The 23,470-nt window shown below is 38.3% G+C and overlaps 3 protein-coding genes across 4 annotated transcripts; 2 read left to right on the top strand and 1 right to left on the bottom strand.

Moving 5' to 3' along the window:
* Positions 1 to 43: 43 nt before the first annotated feature.
* On the top strand, positions 44 to 10,805 carry si:ch211-69b7.6 (neuroblast differentiation-associated protein AHNAK). 2 transcript variants are annotated; one of them, XM_010748383.3, is made up of 6 exons: positions 44 to 1,027; positions 1,477 to 1,591; positions 3,526 to 3,579; positions 3,666 to 3,786; positions 3,968 to 4,137; positions 4,457 to 10,805. In XM_010748383.3, the coding sequence occupies exons 3-6, from the start codon at positions 3,577 to 3,579 to the stop codon at positions 10,157 to 10,159; spliced, it is 5,997 nt and encodes a 1,998-aa protein (XP_010746685.3). In that variant the 5' UTR covers positions 44 to 1,027; positions 1,477 to 1,591; positions 3,526 to 3,576; the 3' UTR covers positions 10,160 to 10,805. The 2 variants fall into 2 exon arrangements, with proteins under 2 accessions (XP_010746685.3, XP_027138746.1); XM_027282945.1 differs by having other exon boundaries at positions 1,473 to 1,591.
* Positions 10,806 to 12,886: 2,081 nt separating this feature from the next.
* Positions 12,887 to 16,472, top strand: mrpl4 (mitochondrial ribosomal protein L4). The gene is made up of 9 exons (XM_010730588.3): positions 12,887 to 13,087; positions 13,802 to 13,883; positions 14,084 to 14,255; positions 14,584 to 14,635; positions 14,928 to 15,045; positions 15,210 to 15,316; positions 15,937 to 16,046; positions 16,131 to 16,204; positions 16,291 to 16,472. Exons 1-9 carry the CDS (start codon positions 13,040 to 13,042, stop codon positions 16,434 to 16,436), a joined length of 909 nt encoding a protein of 302 aa, XP_010728890.2. The 5' UTR covers positions 12,887 to 13,039; the 3' UTR covers positions 16,437 to 16,472.
* Positions 16,473 to 16,491: 19 nt separating this feature from the next.
* On the bottom strand, positions 16,492 to 22,798 carry hyls1 (HYLS1 centriolar and ciliogenesis associated). The gene is made up of 12 exons (XM_019278563.2): positions 22,588 to 22,798; positions 21,720 to 21,857; positions 21,425 to 21,547; positions 21,195 to 21,265; positions 20,541 to 20,764; positions 20,254 to 20,309; positions 17,984 to 18,150; positions 17,788 to 17,827; positions 17,643 to 17,697; positions 17,422 to 17,503; positions 17,285 to 17,311; positions 16,492 to 16,738 (listed from the first exon to the last, which is right to left on the bottom strand). The coding sequence occupies exons 2-12, from the start codon at positions 21,817 to 21,819 to the stop codon at positions 16,604 to 16,606; spliced, it is 1,080 nt and encodes a 359-aa protein (XP_019134108.1). The 5' UTR covers positions 21,820 to 21,857; positions 22,588 to 22,798; the 3' UTR covers positions 16,492 to 16,603.
* Positions 22,799 to 23,470: the final 672 nt, after the last annotated feature.

Raw genomic sequence — 23,470 nt, 5'->3', positions numbered from 1 at the left:
TTATAACTACATTTTTAGCAAATCATTGTTTTTAATTAGCATAATTATAGAAATTTGTTAATTTCATTTGAAAGTGAAATAAAACAGAAATAATTATATTGCTCCAGAGACTAAAAAATAACTATTGTCTTACATTTCGTACATTTGAATTCTCATCTCTCACCTGTGTTTATTTCTATTCATACAAGTTGATAAAACAAGCTTTTTTTTCATAGATATATTACCACCTTACATTATAAAGTTACCACATATATTACGTATATATAATATATTACCACATATATTATATTTTAATGAACTCACAGGTTTTCTGCTGTTAACATCCAAAAGGAGAAAACGTCGGAGAAAAGCTTTTATCAACTCAACTAAATTCCCTTCATAGTTTGTCATTATTAGCATGTTATTATGTAAGATCACAAGATGTGAGGCTTCTGTTGACACTTGTCTGATTAATTTTCTGATTTTATCTTCAACACTTAAATTATGTTCTTAACAAAACTAAAATACAACTTGTCTTGTCTTTGAACAAAGTCTTTTTATAACCAGAGACTGAAATGTAAACTTTAAATCTAATTTACAATTAAATATTGATTGAAAGATGCAGAGTGTACTAGTGCTGTTGCTACATGCATTGTTGCTGAATACCTGGACTTTTTAAAAAATTTATTCGTTTTATCAATAAGATACTTAATGAAGCACTTATTAGTAATAAAGCTATAGTACTGCTATGGTATTTTTCTACTATAACAAAAATAATAAATAAATCATTTGCATTTTTAATAAACATGGTTGTTTTAAGTGTTTTGTTTCACCAGATTTGCCTGAGAACAGACTTGTTTTATGTAACGTCAGAGCCTACAGTCATACCTTTTCAGGTACGATTATATAATGACTGTGAGAATGCCACAGAGTGCTCTTTTCTTTCCATCCAGGTTCACACAGACAGCAGTCTTTGTGACGAATAGGTGAAAAACAGGTGTAATCAGAGTGACTCACACAGTGAACGCCTGCCACTCCCTTGGCACAGGTCAGCATTTTTTCTCAAGTTAACAGACTTATCATGTTGTCAGGGGGAGTGTTTAGTTTATTTATTTTATCTGCCCTGATTCCTGTAAGTCAAGGTTTTGACTTTACCACTGACTTTAGTGTGTGTATGTGTTTGTGTGTGTGTGTGTGTGTCTGTTCTTAAACTGCATATGTGTGCATGTACGAAACAGATGTGTTGACGTATGAGGAAAAGCGGGTCAGAGATTCATGTTGTACTGTTGTCTGTTGTAGTTTGTGTTTGCATACACACGAGCTGCAGGCATGCTGTAGTCAAGGTGTGTTTGTTTCAGGGTGTGTGATGTGAATGTGTGTGCGTGAGTGTTTATGTCTGCTGTCAGTTAATGAAGGCAGGACATTTAAGGTGGAACCTGTTTGTCTGCTTCAAGTAAAGTATTCATTCACCTGACTGGCACTCTTCTCCCCAGTCAGAGACTGCAGAGCAAACAGCATGGACTGACTGATCTCTGTGCTGAAGCTTTTCGATACAACTTCAACAACACTGAGGTCAGACACCTGCCAAAACACCTGCTCAATGGACCCTGAGGTCAGTGTCATTTATATTTTCTGTTCAGTTGTAAACTTCATCCAGTGTGATGTCTGGTCTGTAAGGTGGCAGGTTTTGATTGTCAGTGGGTGGCTGCATTTCAGGTTTCAGGTGCCATCATCCAAGTAGTTTCTGTCTCAGGTGGCTCCTGGGCTGTTCATCTTGACTGCTTTGAGAAAATTCTAAACAATTTTTTGTTACCGTTGTTTTAATCAACTCTTGGTGCATCATGCTATGTTTCTATAAAAAAAGGTTGGTGCTCTGCTAAATTACAAATTACAAGTGCTGATTGTTCATAATTTAATGTTGCTAATGAAACATGAAATACCTGCCATTGAATCTTAGCTCTCCTGTGCATAATTTTTTGCAGGCATGTGCACTTTGAGTCAGTGTTTAATATGTAACTTTTGAAGCAGTAAATCATCTGCTTCCTTCCATGTCAGTTGGAGCCATGTGAAATATGAACTGAATGGCAAAATGTGATTGATGAAAGTATTTGGTTTCACACAAACACATGCTAAAAAACCAAACTTCATGCACAGTGGCTGTGGGTATACTTACATTAGGATGTATAGTTGTGATGGAATACTCATGTGTTCAACAAAGGCTTATTATGGTGAGGAAAGCGATGCTTAAGTCAGGGTTGAGTTTCGTGTTATTCCTTAATTGTCAGTGTACGGTTGGTTGACTTGGTTGGTTCATAATACTTGCAGCAGGTGAACTTCATGTTTTGGGGAGAAAGGCTGGTCTGTTGTGCTGGCTCTCTGTTTATACACTTATCTTGTACACATAAATTAAACAAAACGTGTTGCTCATGTCCAACCAACAGCATTCTGAGTGCTTGATATAGTAAAGCATGACCTGAATATATAGTTTTCTCTCTCCAGGACTCAGTTCACAGTTGTAATTGTTACCTGACAACATATATTTTTGAATTGACTGTAATTTGACTTAAAAGGGATGAACATAACATTCAGGATTTTGAATTCTTTAGTAAATATCACATTGTTATTGAGATGATCCTGGGATCATTATTGTAGTATGACTGAAGTTCTTATTGCCTTAGCTTGTATTGTATATTTATGGCTATAATGGCACATTGTGCTGTATGAATGGTATTTTGCACTTTTGTAGCATTGTTTATACAACAGTTTCATTCTTCCAGTTTATCTTTGCACATCATTTCTTGATTTTGATAGAACTTGATAGTGTGTCTGGATTCACTGGAGTCTGCCAGTGCAAGGGTTTCTATACTAGAAAGCAGTGGGTGTGGTTACTTTTAACACTGTGTGCTTACAAAAAGGAAATACCCAACAACAGAACACTTGATAAACCTGTTCCTGATTTCCCTCAGTTATTGCCCAAGAGCTCCATGGCCATAACTCAAATACCTTAGGTGCATCTGTGGAGTCACCTGGGTGTCACTAGTCTTTCTGCATTAACTAAAATGTACACACTACACTTTTTTTTTCTTTTTTCTTTTTAAATATTCAGTAAACAAAACTTCTCTCTCAGCGCTCTGGCTTATTTATCAAAATTCTTAATAAACTGAGATAAGATGTAAAAATTAGCTTGTTAAATAAAGCTTTGAAATTATACATTTGCATAAATTGAAATTTCTTCTTTCTTTGAAATTGCTACCCCACCACTCATGTCTTTGTGTTTGTTGATTTTTGCAACTGTAGTTGGCTTTATTTGCCCCACCCAAATCTTTTTCATGTTTTTATATTTGTTGTTCCCTACTTTCAAAGGACTGCTTGGAAACTACAGTCTGCCAAAGTACTGTATTCATGTGCAACTGTAAAGACTGGAAAAATGTGTTCCTTAGTTGTAAATTAGTGGAATCAGTTGGAATATTTCATTTTGTCATTTCTTTTATTTATATTATTTTATTATCTGAATCTGTTTACTTAACATTTTAATTTCTTCTATAGGTTTAGTCAAAGGGGATTTTTCACTGGAACTCTGACAGAAACACGAGAATCATGGTATGAAACACTGTCCTATTGTTTTAGTTCTTTGTTAAAACGTGTATTTTTATTGTTTCAAACACTTGAAATGCCTTTGCTTGCAGCCATCACACCGCAGGGGAAGGAGTTTGTCTGATGCCTTGACTCTGGAACGATCAGCCGAGGGAGGGCTCATCGTATCCAGCATCAGCAGCAATGCCTCAGCTAATCAGGGACTGAGGGAAGGTATATCTCTTGACATGCTACTGATGCTTTTTTTTGTGATGCTTTTGACTGTTTAAAAAGCAAGAGTTTCATGTTGTGATTCTGGCTCAATACCCTGCCTAATTTGCACCCAGGAAAACAAAGCAATGTTCTGGACATTATTGTTTTATGTCGACATTTAATATTTCTTTTACTTTTTCAGGGGATGAAATTTTGGGGGCAACAATCAATTTTGATCACCTATCAAAAGAGGAGGTGTTAAATGTACTTAAGCTGATGGAACCATTTGATGACAGGATGAAAGTTCTCACGAGGAAAAACCTGAGCAAGAGTGTTGGAAATTTGGACCAGTGTGCCAAGAGCCCTGAGATGGTAGGTAGAATATAGATATTATTGAGTCAAATGAAATTAATGAATTAATTAATTTCTTGTATTTTCATGCGACACAACTCACATTTATTGAAATGTTCAGATGTTCTCCTAAACGTTTGAATGCAGGTTCCACCAAAGTAAAATTTCTTTTTTGGTTTTCCTCAAATTTAAAGGACACCATTATAGTGTTAAACTAAGAGCTGTTACATTACATCAGTTGTCATCAAGATAATGCTTTTGATCCCCACTCCAACTGCCATACAAGAAACCATGATATTATTAGTTGCATTCCAATCACTAAGTTGTGTTACATTTCTAGATGCTTCAGGATTCCTACAGCAAACTCTACAATGCCAAAATCAAGAAGTTTATGAGAGGTGACTTGCCTGGTGCCGAAGAGAGAAGTGTAAACGGGGCTGTTACCGCCAATCCAACTGTGCCAGGCTCACCCAAGGTCAACCTAAAACACGACATGGGATTGCCTCGCCTAGGAGTTGACTTTGGACTTCTGAAAACAAAAACTTTGAGCACAGATGATAATGCTGATCCACAATCTGATGTTGCTGGAAAATTAACATATGACAGCAATCTGAACCTTCCACCGTTGGGTCTCAGTTTGAATCGGGCTGCCATAAGTGGAGCTCAGGTACCAAGATTGAAAGTCAATGCACAGCCTGTCACTCCAGGCATCCATCTGTCCGGGACATTACCTGAGGGTCCAAATGTCAACACTACAGCTGGTATGCAACTGCCAAACTGTGACAGTCCCTCGGTTGACTTGACAATGCCAAATCTTGAAGGACCTCAAATTGGGCTTGATAGCAATGGAACTTTAAGTGCTCCTGAGGTAGGCATGGACTTAAAAGGTACAGATGCTAGAACACCTGACATGGGAACAAATCTGAATGGGAGAAATATCACTGGACCATCCTTTGACACTGGTGTTCCCAAAGTGGCTATTGACGGAATAAAAAAAGATTTCGAAATGCCAAAATTCAATCTGCCAAACCTGGGCCTCTCTGAACCTTCTTTTAGTGGTCCAGAATGTGAGGTCATGATACCAGATGTAGGAACCACAGATGTTCCCTCAGGTAAACTCAGTCTCAAGCATTCCAAGAGACTGAAAAACCCTGATCTTAATGTGGACGATCCTTTCAGTTATGCAAAATCGCCCAAGCCCAGGCTTTCTGGGCCTGACCTAGACCAAGAAATGCCAGGTGTTGATATATCACAAGTTAATCTAAATGTGCCAGTCATTAACATGCCTTCAGGGGAAGTCAAAGTGACACTTAAGAAATCAAAAGCTGATTTTAAATCCCCAGATTTAGATCTAGATGCCCCATCTGGTAAATTCACCATGCCCAAATTTGGGGTCTCAGAACAAAATGAAGCTTTTGTTAAAACACCTGACCTAAGTCTCAAAACACCAAAGATAAGAAGTGCACCTAATGCAAATCTACCCAAAGCTGACATAAAGGGACCTAAATTAACCACTGACAGTCCATCAGTTGACATTAAAGGTCCAACTGGAAAATACAAGCCTCCTAAGTTCACAATGCCCAAATTTGATTTACCAGACATTCAACTTCCAGGATTTAATGGCGATTTAATAGGAGCAGATATAAGGTTGAGAGCACCAGATATCAAAGCTGGAATTGCAGACCCAAATGTTGACTTAGATATTGCACACCCATCTGGAAAGCTAAAAATGCCAGGCTTTGGATTATCTGGGCCTAAAGTTAAAGGCCCTGAATATGAGTTAAAAACTCCAGATATGGATATATCTGCTCCCAAGTTTAAAGGGGGCATCAATTTGCCTGGTGATGATCTCAAAGACCCAAAGCTAGACCTTAGTAAACCTGATATGGATATTAATATGCCTTCTGGTAAACTGGACATAAATACAGAAGCTTCCTCTGGCAAGCTTAAGCTGCCAAAATTTAAGCTCTTTGGCACATTACCAAAGAAGAAAGATGTGGATATCAATGCAGGGATGAAAACACCTGAACTAACTCTGAAATCCCCAAAGATAACAACTGGCATGGATGCTCCTGATGTGAGTGTACCAAATGTGGATCTCAAAGCTCCAAAATTAGACCTCCATTCTCCAGATGTAAACATTGGTTCAGCCAAAGGAAAATTTAAAATGCCAAAACTGAAAATACCCAGCTTTGATGTGTCAGGTTCAAAGGAAGCAAACATTGACATTGACGGGTCTATTAACAGACCAGACCTGCCATCAGGTGGTCTTGATGTGGATTTGTCTAAGCCAAAGTTTGACATTGATGCACCATCACTTGATCTCAAAGGCCCAAGGTCAAAGCTGAAAATGCCTGATGCTGATATTGGACTATCAGGACCAAAGATGAAAGGGTTTGATGGTGAGGTAAAGACTCCAGACTTTGACATTAAAGAACCCAAACTAGATCTTTCTGGCCCACATGTTGACTTAGATATGTCCTCAGGTAAATTCAAAGCACCAGCAATAAAGAAACCAAATTTGGACCTGAACACAGATATTAAGTCACCAGACTTGAGTCTGAAAGCTCCAAAGATAAATGGTGGAATTGATGCTCCTGACTTGGACTTACCAAACATGGACCTTAAAGCTCCAAATGTCAACATTGGTTCGCCGAAAGCAAAATTAAAAATGCCCAAATTAAACATGCCTAAATTTGGTCTTCCAAACCTAAAAGGACCTGAGATCGATGGCAGTTTTGATGGTCCAGACATGGATACTGATGTACCCAATATCGACCTTAAAGGTCCTAAAGCTGATTTAGAAATGCCAGATGTTGATATTGCTGGCCCATCAGGAAAATTCAAAAAGCCAAACTTTAACCTGCCTGATTTTGGCCTTTCTGGTCCAAAGGTAGATGGCCCTAACCTGGGCCTAAAGTCACCTGACCTAGATATCTCTGGTCCTAACCTCACAGGCAGCATAAATGCACCAGACATAAATATGCCCAAGGTTGATCTCAAAAGCCCCAAGCTGGACATCAATACCCCAAAGCTCAACTTAGACATGCCATCAGGTAAACTGAAAATGCCAGAGCTTAATGCTCCAGACTGGGATGTTAATGCTCCCTCAGGCAAACTAAAAATGCCTAAGTTCAGTCTTTCAGGTACATTACCAAAAGGACCAAATTTGGACCTGAATGCAGATTTTAATACCCCAGATGTGAATCTGAAAGCACCAAAGATAAAGGGTGGAATTGATGCTCCTGAATTGGACTTACCAAACATGGACCTTAAAGCTCCCAAGTTAGATGTGAACACTCCAGATGTCAACATTGGTTCACCCAAGGCAAAATTTAAAATGCCCAAATTTAGGTTGCCCAAATTTAGTCTTCCAACCCTAAAAGGACCTGAGATTGATGGAAACTTAGATGGCCCAGATGTTGATGTAAATGTACCCAATGTTAATCTTAAAGGTCCTAAAGCTGATTTAGAAATGCCAGATGTTGATATTTCTGGTCCATCTGGAAAATTCAAAAAGCCAAACTTCAACCTGCCTAATTTTGGCCTTTCTGGTCCAAAGTTAGATGGCCCTAACTTGGACCTAATATCACCAGACCTAGATATCTCTGGTCCTAATCTCAGTGGTGGTATTAATGCACCAGAAATAAATATGCCCAAGGTTGATCGCAAAAGCCCCAAGCTGGACATTAATACCCCAAAGCTCAACTTAGACATGCCATCAGGTAAACTGAAAATGCCAGAGCTTAATGCTCCAGACTGGAATGTTAATGCTCCCTCAGGCAAATTAAAAAGGCCTAAGTTGAATCTTTCAGGTACATTACCAAAAGGACCAAATTTGGACCTGAACGCAGATCTTAAATCACCAGATTTGAATCTGAAAGCACCAAAGATAAAGGGTGGAATTGATACTCCTGAACTGGATTTACCAAACGTGGACCTTAAAGCCCCCAAGTTAGATGTGAACACTCCTGATGTTAACATTGGTTCACCCAAAGCAAAGCTGAAACTGCCCAAATTAAAAATGCCTAAATTTAATGTGCCAGCCCTAAAAGGACCTGAAATTGATGCAAACCTCAATGGCCCAGATGTAGATTTAAATGCACCCACTGTCAACCTGAAAGGTCCTAAAGCTGACTTAGATGTTGATATTTCTGGTCCATCTGGAAAATTCAAAAAGCCAAACTTCAACCTGCCTGATTTTGGCTTTTCTGGTCCAAAGTTAGATGGCCCTAACTTGGACATCAAATCACCTGACCTAGATATCGCTGGTCCTAACCTCAGTGGTGGAATAAAGGCACCAGACATAAACTTGCCAAAGGTTGACCTTAAAACCCCCAAGATGGACACCCCAAAGCTCAACTTAGACATGCCATCAGGCAAACTGAAAATGCCAACCCTGGCAAAACCAAAAATAAAGGGTGGAATTGATCCTCCTGACTTGGACCTTAAAGCTCCCAAGTTAGATGTGAACACCCCAGATGTCACCTTTGGCTCACCCAAAGCAAAGATAAAAATGCCAAGATTAAAGATAAAAAGACCTGACATTGACGGCGATTTCGATGCCCCAGACATCGACATCGATACACCAAATGTTAACCTCAAAGGGTCCAAACCTGGCTTTGAAATGCCAGATGTTGGTTTTGGCACCCCGTCGGGAAAACTTAAAAAGCCAGATTTAAAAATGCCTGATGTGGGATTTTCTAGTCCAAACTTTGATTTCAATGCACCAGATCTTAATGCCAAATTACCAAAAGGACCAAGTTTGAACATGAATTCAGGTAATATCAAAGCTCCAAAGATGAAAAGTGGAATTGATGCCCCTAAGATAGGCTTACCAAACATGGACCTTAAAGCACCCAAGTTAGATATGAAGACTCCAGATCTAAATATTGATTTCCCTGATGCAAATTTTAAAAAGCCAAAGATGCCGAAAGGCCCCAATCTTGACATAAATGGCGACCTACAGGGGCCAGACCTGAATATTCCAAATGTAGATGTGAATGGTCCAAAAGGAAAATTAAAAATGTCAAGTTTAAATGCACCAGACCTCAATATCTCTGGGCCTAAGACAAAAACATCAGACATAGAAATAAGAGGTCCAGACTTCGACATGAATGTTCCCTCAGGACACATACATGGTCCTCAGACGGATTTTGATTTGGCAGACAAAAGATTCAAACTCCCTTCTTTCAAGATGCCTCAATTTCGAGTCCCAGATCTTAATGGGGCAGGATCTGATATTGATTTTGGCGCCTCTCTGAGACCAACAAATCTGGATATTTCTCCTCCAAATGCAAAATTAAACATGAAACCACAAGGGTTGAAGGGGGATATCACAGGTCCAAATGTCAGTGCTCCAAACATGCATTTCAACATGCCAAAAATGGAAATGCGGAATCCAGATTTTAACATTGATGATCCTTCACTAAATTTCAATGGGCCTTCTTATAAGAATCGCAGATCAGATACCACAGGGATAAACATGAGAATGCCTGTCCTGGATGTAGATGGTGATGTCAGATTTAATCACACTAATGTAAAGTCACCTAGGACCAAAGTAAGGTCCAGCTACCCTCTGGGGGATGCTCATTTAGGCCAACATATTGATTTCAACCGTTCAGATCTCAACATTGATGATTTTACAGGAAAGGATCATGTTCTTAGAGCTAGAGGTTCGAAAAGGGACCTCAAAGCATCACATAGCTACAGACACATGATGTCCCCTCCAGGTGTTAACAGTGACATGAGGGATGCCAGACAATTTACTTCTGGTGACATGGACATATATGCAAAGCCTCACAAAGCAATGCAGCCAATACCTAATGCACGGTTACCACAAGATTCAAGAAAGAGAGTACCTCAAAGTATGGAAGGATACTATGTCACAGATTTTTCCACTCAACCACAAAATCAAAAAATGCTAAACCGCACAAATAACACACTTGGGCCGCCTGACTTTTATCCAAGAAACGTGGAACTTGAAGTTCCAGATGGTAGTGACCTAAAAGGGTCAACATTCTTTTTCTCCAACCTCATGTAGGTTTCCACCAAATGTTTCTTTTAGTGAGCTTTGTATATTGGGTTTATTTATTTAACTTAAGCTGTTTTTTGTTATTGTATATGATTCATGCTCATGCTCTGCCTCATTTAAGTTTTTGGTATATAAAACCAACCTTGTTGCTTTGTAATGATCCAGCCTACATTAAAATGCAGCATTCTTGCACTTGTTTTATATGTAAAGTGAAACCTTTTCAGAATATTTTGTACTATGTTTGTACTATACAATACTTGTTTTAAAAGTGGGTGTCCTTTCTATGTACCACAAAGTTACATTATGGCATCCATGATGCACTGATATGCATTTTCAACTGAATGTTAACATATCCAATGTTGTGAAGTTGTGAGTATGTTGTATTATACTGTGTATCTATACTATTGAACTGCATACTTTATTTTATATTCATTGGGGTTGTATGTAATTGAGTTTATAGATTTTTCACAAAATGTTTGCTTCAACATGTTTAAACAATAATATTATAAATCATAATGAAGTTATTTAAGATTACTATATATACTACACTGCATGAAATACCTTAGTCCAGTTTGAATGTGACCATAAAACCATTAGAATTCAAATTTATTATGTTTTACAAAATAAAAAAATATAAAAATATACACAATATATTTTTTTTGATTCTGTTGTGCCACTTTATTGAGAAAGAGAGAGAATATAAATTGTCCATCAAGTTTACATTTATTTAAGGCCAGTACAGTGTGTGATTTGGGATGGTGCCAGGTGCTTAGTATGGGCAGGGGTCATACGTTTGAATCTGCTCACATTAAGGTTTTCACAAATTTGAGTAAAAACGATAAAAAGCATTATAGGCAGATATCTAATCATCTCAACAGATGAGTAAAATTCTGAAATAAACAGTTTCAAATAAAAGTGTTCTATATTGATTTGTATTTGGTGATTGGTGTTATGGAGAATTCATATTTTTAAATATTTTCTGTCGGGGGGGAGTGCTTTAAAAGTGAATTTCTGGCACATTTTCCCTTTTGTACTTTGTATTATGTTGAAATCAACTTGGAAATGCCATTTTAGAAACATTTACAATGTTAGAACATGTTGCTGAATGGTGTAAAAAGAGCAAAACTACAGCAACAGCAACTACATTGTTGGATGCTGCTAAGTCTTACACACTGCTTCTTAAAATTATATAAGAGTATTGGCAGTAAAGAAATGTTGCAATACTGCTCTCTAGTGGTTGTAAAAGTGATTCTGGAAACTGTGAACCATCAGCGTATTAGTTTAGTAACACAACATACACAACACATAGCAGCCAGCTAATATTACTTACTAGTCCAACAGCCTGGCTCCGGTTCTGGCACAACACTTGCTCCACTCCCTGTCCAGTGGTACAAATACTAACACTCCCCCCAACATCGACATGATCTGAAACATGAGACAGCATTAATAACATCTACAGGATATGAAACATCACAGACCATTAATTAAATACGACGCAGCATTAATAACAACATGTACAGGATCTAAAACATGTAATTGTATAAAATGTGAAAGGCCTTATCTGGAGCAAGTTTGTCCGTTCCTGGTTACTGGTGGTTCAAAATAGCAGACTCAGTGGAAGAGGTCCTGTGGCGTCTATATGGAATATGGAGATATTCTAAGGTAAGGAAAAAAACAAACGCAATGATTCTTATTTTTAGGTAATCATACACTAAAAAATAGTTTAAAAGGCTATATTTCATTTCATATTCTATAAATAGAGCACACTAAATGACACACTATACTTTACTTTTATTTTTTATTCAGAAAAGGTCAGCTTTACTTGCTATCCTTAAAAAGCAAAAAAGCCCTTTTCCAGTTTTTACATACACACATGTACATATGCACACATACACAAAAGCATTACATCTACCTGAACTTGTGTGCTTAAAGTTCACACACATACCTTTGTCTTTCTCACGTATGTCCAAAATATGTCCTTCTACCATAAATAACAAAATAACAATCAACAATAGAACCAAGGGAGCTCATATTTCTATTATTCGCATCAACATAAGGGAAGTTGTACTAAGCAACAGTGAATTCATATGTTGTGGAGAAATTGCTGAAGTCAAAGGTCAATGGTGAGGTCAGGAAGGAAGAAAGTGTTCAGGAGCCTCTGATGTCTTATTCTGCCCAACTCATCCTGTTGGATAGACTTTAAACACCAAGATAACACCACAAATACTATACATGCTTTACTATATATGCTTTTACCCATAGAGGTGTTACTGTCATCATATTCTAGTCTGGAGACACAGATGTCTGTTTATGCAGATTGGAACGTCAACGGCAAGCTATCTATTATGTCTAAGAAGGTCTCTTCGACCCTGGCCACCACAGTGTTGAGATATGGTGGCACCTACTGTTCCCAACCAAAGCCAAACAACTAATACTGCCGAGGACCTTGAGGCCCATACGTGACCTCGTGTAACCTAAGGATAGGAAATTCCATAACACATACAAAGTCTGCACTTATCAGGGCTATGAATTCAATCCATTTACTCCAAATTTGGTAGAATTTCTCCCTTTGAATCCTTAAAGAATAGCTCATTTTCTCCATTTTAAACATTTCCAAAATTGTTCACACCAATCAGACACACTACACACTTTAAAAAGCCATCGTCCCATACTTACCCCGGTGCAGTAGGTGGCAGTATTAAAGGACTGTGATCTGCCATAAAACGAAACGAGGAGGAAGAAGAAGAAGCTCGATACCTGGTGTCATCAGCACGCGCCAACACACCACACGACCTTTCACACCGCGAGCACAGTCTGTTCATTCAGTTTATGATGTTGATTTCAAATGAATTAAGGAGACATTAGGTTTGTGTGTGTGTCACTCTCAACATGCTTCGTTGTTCTTTGGTAATCTGTGGCAGAGGAGTCGCTAAAAGGGTGAGTAACGTTTAACCTGCAGCCACATGAGCTTCACACAGTCAGTGTAGTAATGATAATAGATATTTATTTTACATTAATGAGCTCAGAATCTAACTCATATATGTTTATTTTACATTAATGAGCTCAGAATCTAACTCATATATGTCCAATAGTGATCAGAAATATACATCTGAGTTTGATACGTGTTTTACAGAACAGAACCCTATAGGGTGGCCTAAATATTTTTATATTTATATACTTTAATTAAACATGCCAAAGATTATGTTTAAGCAGTTTTAAAGAAGGTGTCTAGAAGGTGATGTCCTCATATTCTAAAAATAAAAAAATGTTAATGATACAAAGCAGAAAACTCACAAAGAAACATTTTTCATGATAAAGGATATCAGCAAGTTGATGCAGATGAACTTTTTTTTATGAATACATTAAATCAACATTTTATTTTATTATCATTGTAAGTGGAATATTTTCAGGTGTTGATTGTTAGACAGAACAAACAAGACTCTTTGCTCTGATAACTTATGAAGATGTGTTATTTTAATACCTCATGCGTAAAACTGCATAAAGTATTTATTATTTGCCTGTGTATTTGAAAATATTATTGAAAATAAAGGTACCATAACATGGACATGCGCTCTAATCATAATGCTTGATAAACATATGTGTGTACATAGATGTGTGTTTTCCACTGACTCAAAGTTTTCTCCTCCTCAGTTTGCCTCGTCGTTCTCCGGAGAGAGTGCTCTGCCTCCAAATCTACTGCTGCCGACAAACCTCGTGGATCCTGACAGATTAAGTGAGCCAAAACTTTTGTTTTAGATTAAATCAAACTTGCTGTGGTTGAGCTGATATGGTGTTTTTAAATTTCACTGATTTTATCCTCCTCAATATCAAATAAAATATGTTTCTCAAGAGTTTTTTATCTGCATTGCATCGTGGAAATCATACTTATTATGTACTAGGTTGAACAGTATTAACTGGTCTTTTCTCCCACAGAGCGCCCTCCTCCTCCTGCAGACTGCTCCCTGCCTGTCCTGAGGAAGTGCGATGCTGTCATTCCTGCTCATCTGAGCCCCGTCCAGACGTGGGTGGAGACTCTGGAGAGTCGAGACAGCGAGCCGTTGGGTTTGGCTCATCTCCACCCAGATGTCTTCGCAGTGCCTCCGAGGTAAAGCCCAGTCCACATTTGCAAAGCTTCAATATAAAAATGTATTGTTTTGCTCTCAGTTCCTGTCGGCAAAGATCAGTCATCGTTATCAAACTATTATCAACTAATGTTCAGGCACAATGTTCCTGAACATCCCTTTATTTCCTTGAATTAAAAAAAGAGCAGTGGACAAACAGGATACATTTTATTGAGACAATGAAAGATCCTGATGCTCACTTAGTTAATTCCTAGTAGTACCACCAAATATCCAGTCACAAAAAATCTGTGTCTGTGTGAAGCGGAAAGCGTATGAATGTGTTAATCAGCTGTGCCTTTTCTCTCCTCACAGACTCGATATTCTCCATTCTGTTGAAATATGGCAGAAAAACTTTAAAAGAATTGTAAGTTACACATTTACTCATTTTGAAATGTTTGTAGTGTATGTCGTTAGATGGCTTCATGTTTAGGCTTTAACTTCCTCTAGGCCCGTCACGATGAGCTTTAAAACCAATATTAATGCATGTCTTAAGTATTTGGACTTCTTCCCATGTAACTACACTGCATGCTAAACTCAACCAGGTTTTCATAAATGTCTGACTTCAGGCAGTATAAGCAGTGAGAACAAAACAGAAGAGACCACCTACAGCAGAAAGCAAATACTCCTTTTAACCTACAGTTGTCTTGGTCTCTAAGAGCCACGCTAACACAAAAGTGAGATCAGAGGTCAGAGGTGGAGGCAAGAAACCATGGAAACAGAAAGGAAGTGGTAGAGCCCGTCATGGAAGCATCAGATCTCCGATATGGAGAGGAGGTGACATGTTCTGTTCATTTGTCTCCAACATGAATGTTTTTTTATTGTTTTATTTCATTCTCTGTAAATGCTTTACTTTGACCTGCGTAGCATCATCATCGATCTTGAGTGTTTCAGGGGATGAAAAGTCAGAGGAGGTCTGACAGGTGATGTGTTTCTCTCAGGTGGGGTGTCTCATGGACCCAGAGGGCCGACCAGTTACTACTACATGTTACCCATGAAGGTTCGAGTTCAAGGACTTAAAGTGGCTCTAAGCTCCAAGATGACCCAGGTAACTGAAACCTGTTCATGAGAGCAAAGTTCATTTTAAACTCGTTTTAAACATAATAGCATTCTGTTAGCATTGATTGCTTTAATTCAGTTTTTTGTTGTTGACAAACTCATGTATAGCTTAAAAGTACTGCTTATAGATATACAAACCTTCATCAGCCTTTTAAATACTTGAAGCAGCTACAAACACATACTATTGAAAGTTTTGTGTTGATTCAGGGGCCTCTGTGGACAGAAGCGATAGTGTTTCAACCTCCTTCTTTTGTTTGATTTCAGAGAGAATTTGACTGAATCCAATCTGGTGGCAGTCATTAATAATAATTGTATAGAAATAGATAATAATCTCGCTGATAGTCTTGTTTGTTTATGTAGATCATATAGAGACATCAGTATTAAACTGAGATGGTTTCATAACCAGTTAAAAACTCCTTTTTAACATTCAAAATAAACTTTTTAGGACTTCAGCTTTTGACATTTGAGGGCTTTGGTAAACACTGACCAACTAATTGATTGAGAAAATCATGAACAGATTAATCAATAATAAAAATAATAGACTACAGCATTTATCCTGATTATTTTTTATTGAATTGTTTCAAGTCTGTTTTGTTTATATTTTCTCAGGACTACCTTCATATTGTGGACTCTCTGAACATCCCCACACCTGACTCTCAGTACCTGCTGGACCTCATCAAACACAGACACTGGGGAGAGTCTGTGTTAATAGTTGACGTGTGAGTTTCGTCCACAAGACTCTTGTGCCACTTTTATTTCCTTTGTGGTTCACGGAGTGCTGAAGTTGTGTCTGTTGTTTTCAGAGGTGAAGAGATTCCTGAAAACATCCTTCAAGCGGCAGCTAGTTTGAACACGGTGAACATTATTCCAGCCATTGGTAAGTTCGCATGTATGTAACATGAAGTTTCTGTAGAAGTGAACAAAATCTGTCAGTAGCAGATGTTTTTGTCTTTCCTCTGTCAGGACTGAATGTCCACAGCCTGCTGAAACATGAAGCCGTCGTCCTCACGCTTGAGACTATCAAGTTCCTGGAAGACAAGCTGCTTTGGCACGACCAGCGTTATACGCCTCTGTACCCATTTAAACTGCCCTATTCAGATTTCCCATAGAAGACACAAAATGACCTGTAATATATTCACTGACTGCAGTGAGACAAATGTTTTCTTTATGTGTTTATTATGTTCAAAAATGTCATCAATAAATAATGCCAATGTTAAAAAACAACAATGTAAAGTTTTATTAAAAGTATCTAAAAGGCATGTGTACAGCAAAAGGCTTAAAATCGATAGCTGAATTTGTACGGAACGAGACCGTTGGCCAGATCGTTTCTGACCTCCCAGCGGAGGGCCGAGCGCTTCTTCTCTGTTGGCACAATGTAGGTGTTCGGCACGTAAACTCTCCGAGGTTTGGGCTGCAACACACAACAAAACAAGATTTAATCTGCTTCATTGCTAATGTGGATCCATTTGTGTCTACATGTCAGTCCACATAAATGTTTGGAGGTAGTTGTCTGGACAGAGGTCGGAGAGAGTACTGATATTTCTGTCTTCTAAAGTTGTCTGTAAATGTGTGCTGCGTTTCATTATTGCTGATCACACCATTCAGGGGTTGTTGAAATCTTTTTTTTTTTAACAGTTTTTGTAGGGCTGCTGAATTGAGAATCTTGTCCAAATCACTGTTTTATATTGGTGCAGATGTTAAAACTAAGATTTATCAATAACAGTTCCTGTGATCTTTTGGTCTATTTATTGTACTGGTTTTAAAGCTACAGTAGAAAAGTGAGTGTGGGTTTTTGGAGATGATGAAGGTCAGCCTCTGACACCACAATTACATTTGGGACCCAAAGAAAAACAAAATAAAAAACATATCTTTAACCTGTGGTTCAAACAGATAAAAGCTTAATACAAAACCTGTTGCCTTGTGCAGCTTTATAGAAAATATTTGGGAGAATACTTACTGGTGGAGGTTGGTATGCAAGTCGTTCCTGAAAACAAACACAAAACAGTAACTGAATAACAACATGTCATTTTTATGTTTAATTTCACAGTTGCAAGCCTAAAAAAGATTTTTTTCTATAAATATATATTTTCATACCTTTATCTCCAGGCGGAGATGTCTCCGGTCCTTTTCTCCTGGAAGTTTAAACATTTCCCAGAGCTGCTTATACTGAAAATACCTGCAGAGACGAGAAAACCACATGACCAAACACGTCAACTATTGACAACAATCAGAACAAAATAATAGGAATAAAAATGTTTTAGTATCTTTGGTTCTGTTGCAGATTTTCCTCCATAATTTTCAGGGTTTTTACTTACTTGGCCACTGGGTCTGTCTTCTTTATGGCTTTCTGACTCATCACTGGTCGGATGACTGAAACAAACATTTTTAATAGATTGTAAGACAGTTTAGTGTCATAAAAACATTAAAATGACTTGGTGCATTATGTCGATCTTGACTTACAGGATTTGGGTTTGGGCCTGACGTCACTTTGAGCTCGAGTCTGTCCAAAACGAAGCACCAGTAAAGTGACTTTAAGTGATTATTTAAAACATTTAATCAGCTCTAACCACAGAGTAGCTACATTTTTATCTATTCTCTGCAATGTGACACAAACAGTGGAAACAAGTGTCACATTGTTGGAGACTACACTACCCACCATGCCTCTTATGTAGGATTCAAAGGCGCTCATAGAGATTCCCCCTGTCTCTGAGCTCTGGGTGTCACTCTGACTGGTTATGTCTTCGTTCTCCGTCTCAAAGACACGTTGAGGTGACGTGGATAAATTAAGCTCCGCCAGTCGTTCCTCCAGACAGCTTGCTGCGTCTGCAAAGAATGCATAAATTCAAAGGGTTATCGGGATTGGGTTTGTTTGTTTTTTTAGGGAAAACATCACAACATCACAACCGTGGCTCCAAGTGGAAAATATTATTAAGAGAAGTGTGGATCAGGAGTTCCACTTTTCTCTGGTTCCTGAATCGGTTCTGTGCACAGCAAAAAATAATCTTGTCATGAATCACAGCTAAACTTTGCTGTGACACCACTGTTTTACTGCAAGCATGTTTTTCTACATTACATAGAAGGAAAAAAGTTTTCATATTGGCGCATATTGGGTAACAAATATGGAATACAGATACACCTGTGATAGGCTGAAAATATCAGGTGATAATATCTGCTGGTGGATTGGCTCTAGAAGAAGTAATCCTTTGAATTTTAACCTTTTGAACGACCTGATATCCTGATACTGTTAACAGATGCATAAGTGTCACACACAGGAAATCATTTACCCTTCTTTTGTCTGAGGTTTCCTTCCCACTCCTTACACATCTCCTCATACGTCATCTGGCTGAAATCCACTTTGGAGTCAATAAACTTGATGTCTTTGTTGCTTGAAGACTCGTCTGGATCCTCTGACTCCACTTTATTCTCTTCTTTAATGCCCTGCACTTCTTCTTCTTGCCTTTCATTTAGTTTTCCCTGTTCAACATTAACACTGTCACCTTCCAAACGTTTCTCATCCAGTATAAATTTGTCTTCAGCTACAGCGTTGTGATGTTGCTCCTCTAATGTTCCATCAGTCACTCCATTTTTGGACGCTGCATGAAGATCTTCAAATTCCTTCTCACCCTCCTGGTCTTTATCTCCTTCTAGTTTCATGTCTGTGATGTCCACTTCTTCACGCAGGCCATCATCTCCACAATTAGCTTCAGGCTCTGTGTCTGCTAACACGCTCAGTGGATAAGTCTCGTCGTAGTCCGGCTCTGTGGGTTCAAACCGGTCAAACCAGCTGAAGCTGCAAAGTGAACGATCGTCCTCTTCGTCATCTCTCACCTCAGACAGATCTCCGCGACTATCCTGATCAAACTCTGTTATGGTGTGGTCGTCTCTGTAGTCTCCTCCCTCCTGCTCCTCTGGTCTGTAGGTGCCATAGCCGGAGGTCATCAGACTCGGAGCTGGACTATCACAACTGCTGCTGCAGCTTTCTTCATCATCAACATCATCATCATCAATTCCACCTACCAAACTCTCCCCACTGACGTTGCCCTCTTTCAGTTCAAGCTTTCCATCCACTGAAGTCTCCTGGAGAGTTTCCTCTGTATCGCCAACAGGTTTGGTTTCTTTCTCACTGAACACTCGCTCAATCTCCACCTTCTCCTCTTCCTCCTCTTCGTCTTCCTGACGCTCTCCATCAGACCAAAAAGAAGAGTTGAGAGAATTCTTATCATTGTCGCTGTCATCGTCCGACTGGGTGTTGTACATTTTGTACATGGTGGCGACTCACGCTCCTGCTGAGGTGTGTACAGTGTGTGATCTGTGGAGGCTTAAAGAACGAGTTAAGAGGATTAAGCTGATATTCAGGAGCTTCAGCCTCTTCTGCTGGGCCTCTTCTCGAAAACTGAGACAGCTCCAACTGCTGGTCATCAAAGGGATTACATCCCTGCTGCTTCTTGGTTATTCTTTTATTTGATTTTTATTTATTTAACATTTTATTTGATTCCATTTTAGGAAGGAACTTGACACAGACCACCTCAAGCACCAGGATGCCTCAGTATTTAGTTTGCTCGTGTTTTCATTGTTTATCATTTTAGTTCATGTTTTTATTCTACTTGCTGTGAATGAATTTATGAAGTGAACTTTTACCTTTTTTAAATTGCTGCTTTGTGATTTTGAATTGCATAATCCTCTAAAAGTGTTAAAATTACATTTTTATCATTCACCTATTTTTATGACCATTCTTTTTTAGGTATTTGAAATGGTGGATCTCTAACTTTAGAAACATTGAGTCAGTAACATCCTTCAAATGTCTGCTTAAGACCTCAGGGAGCTTATATTTTAATTGATTTTCTACTTGATTTACATCGCTGGTTTGATCTATTTCATGATGGCTGATGATGATCAGAAGAGTTTATGTGTTTCAGTTTATGTTACCTGAGTCTTCACTGTAGATTGATTCATCGCAGACAAGAGACTGTCCTTTGTGTTTCCTGTAGATGGAAAAAAATGTATTATTATAGGATTATAGATTAGATAATATATTATTTTTCCTGTTCTAGTGATGCATCGCTATACTCATTGCTATACTTGCTATATTCAGCTCCATCTTTTATAGATGGGATGACAAATAAAATTAAACTTGAAACTTGACAAACAAGCGAATGAATGAATGTAAAGACAGCTGAATGAACAGTCAGTATGTCTGTGGCTACAAGTATTACCTCAGGACTTTTCTCTTGATAAAGCGTCTCCCCTGGCTGTCAGGAGTGGATGTGTAGCTGTCAGTGAGCGGCGGGTAGAGGGTCTCATCAGGATCCGGCTCCACCTGCAGCCTGTTGGGAGCACCTGAAGGCAACCGCAGCTTTGAAGCCACGGAGTGCTGAGCGTACGTGTCGCAGCATCCTTGCTGACGCCCATAATCTCTGTTCTGACAGGTGGTGAGCACCTGTGTTAAATCATACAACATATTATTAAATTACATGTGCCTGTCACTATGACTGTATTAATATTTGTTTGTCCAATCTAAATGTTAGACTTTGACAATAAAACAAGCCATCTCATGAATGTAAAACTTGAATGATCCAATTAATTTCCAAGTGATGCAGACTAAAGTGAGTTGTGAGGAGTTTTGGTGAACTACTATCTTCATTTTAAACCTTATTAACTGAAATATGATGCTAAAAATAGTATTTCTCTTCATTACTTAAACTCTTAACCTTGAGTCTGTTGTGCAGCTTGAACCTGCAGTTTGTTTCAAGTCTGATTATCACGTTTTTTAAAGCTATTTTTCACAGTTTAATGATACCATACTCAGATTGTACAAAATGTAAACACAATATCTGCTCGTGTGCAGTCTTAGTATGGTTAACATTTACCTGTCTGTCAAGGTCCGCTTGTCTGGCATGTAAGAAAAACCCTTCAGAGTCTTCAAAGTGACAGTGACTAACTGTGAAGGAAAAGACAGAATTCACCAGTTAACAAACAACGATTTTTAATAGAAAATCTTAAAATATTTCACTCCACATGCTGTTTTTTTGGTTTTGTTTTTTGAGAAAATTGTAAAAATACAGTTATTATTATCCCACAGTGAGATAAGTGCCCCGACCTTTCTCTTTGGTGTAGGCTGGTGGACTCGGCTGAGATGTAGCTGTCGGAGGTTTGGTGGAGTTTATTTGAGTGGGCGAGGCAAAACGTTTCCAGTCTCCATGTCGAATCAGTTCATCAAGATCTGACAATACACAAAGAGTGGCTTTAATCCTTCAAGATGAGTTAAAACATGGAAATCACCATTGTTTGTCCCTGGTAAGGACACATCAATGCACAACGCAAACATTTAGGGTCCCAAACAAACTACAAAAAAAAAAAGCTGAAATCAGAGGACGGATATTTAAGATTCTAACCTCGTTTAAATTCATGCAGCCTGTGTTTCGGTATGTTTTTGTAGCCCAGGAGTGCGAGTTGTTCTTGAATTTCCTCTTCTGAGAAATCCAGATTGTCCATAATATTTTAAACTTCAAGTCAAGGAGGAAGCATAAATCCTGAAGGGTGGGGGAAAAAAAGAAAATCACAAGATATAATATGACAGTAGACAACAGGTATTAAGAAGAACAAAGGAGATGTTTTAGGGTTTTCAAGGCATCAATAAATATATTTATGGGATTTGATGTGTATTTTTGAGTTTACACATTTACAAATGTAATTTTTGGCTTTCGCTATTTTATTGTTGTACGCATATGCATAACCTTGTAGATCCATAGATGAATGAAATCAATATAAAAAGCATATGGTATTAATTCGTCTACCATAACTGATAAAATACATCTCAGTTTGACACATTATAGCTCAACAATGCCACAAACTATCATCACTTCTCTAAAAACAGTCAAATATCATATTTAATACTTGTCTTTCATGAAGTTTTATTTCACTCCTGTGATGACTGAATGTGTCTTTGCTGTAACCTGTAGTCAGCTCTAATAAAAAAGGGCGTTGTGAACCTTTTCTCAGCTGCTATCTGGTTAAAATGTGCAACCTGCAGCTGTTGTTAAAGCCGCATTTAGCGACACACTATGAAGATTTTACGTAGCCCCAAAAGTTTAGTTATAGTTGCAGCTCAATGCTCGTTAATAAGCAGGACAGTCCTAAAGTGAGAGGTTTCTGGAGAGGGTTTGGCAAAGTGTGGAGCTAAGCTAACCTGAACAACAGACAGTAAACATAAACAACGTCATCTAACAACAATAAGAGGCGTTTACCGGGCTCGTCTCTCACCTGAGCGAGGGCCGGGTCGCTGTTACAGTGTGTCCATCACGGTAACATTAACGGTGAAGTTAATTAATGGTCGTTTTGTCGCTTACAGGTCCGCAAACACAGCACCAAGACAACCGGAGCAACAAACAGCCGTTAACGAGCTTTGAAAACGACGCTCGCGCTTCTTCTTCTTCGCTTGGCTGGCTCGTGTTGGTTGTCTCGTGTTTTAGCGCCACCCGCTCGGCTGGAGCGTGTCAGCAGCAGCAGCAGCAGTTTAAAAAAAACTTTATTTAAACAAACAACATTACATGAACAATGACACACTCAGACAGAAACATCATAATCACACAGTTTAAAGTAAAGTAACACCTCCATGAGAAACCAAACAAAAAAATATTACTGTGGTGTATATCACATTTCAAACATATAATAGATATAAAGAGGAATGAGAAGAAACATTCAATAAATAATCAATAGAAATTAAATCATATAAACAAGTAAATCCATACTAAGGGGTTTAGGATAGGTTAGGTTTTTCTATAAATGTGTACAGTTTACTTGCATTATTTATTCGTTTCATTTTGTAAATGTTGGCATATCGACACTTGTGTATATAATATTTTGTAATAATAATGAGATTATTCACTAAAAACTCATTTCTATTGTCTTTGAGGATTACTCCTGTTCGAATATTTTGAGAGGAACAGAAGTCCATGTCTCTGGAGCTGGACGAGATCAGGTCTCGGAGAGATTTCCACAAATTTTGGACAGTCTCACATTCATGAAACAGATGGTCTGAGTTTGGCAGAAGTTACAAAAGTATCAGCAAAATAAAGTATCAAAAGTACTTAATGGGGAGTGGCTCTTGTCAGTGTTATACTATTATAATTCTGGATATTTATTA

This window comes from Larimichthys crocea, chromosome X (assembly GCF_000972845.2).
Source record: "Larimichthys crocea isolate SSNF chromosome X, L_crocea_2.0, whole genome shotgun sequence".
NCBI lineage: Eukaryota > Metazoa > Chordata > Actinopteri > Sciaenidae > Larimichthys > Larimichthys crocea.
The sequence above is the reverse complement of the archived record's forward strand: the minus strand, read 5'-3'. Positions and strand labels throughout refer to the sequence as shown.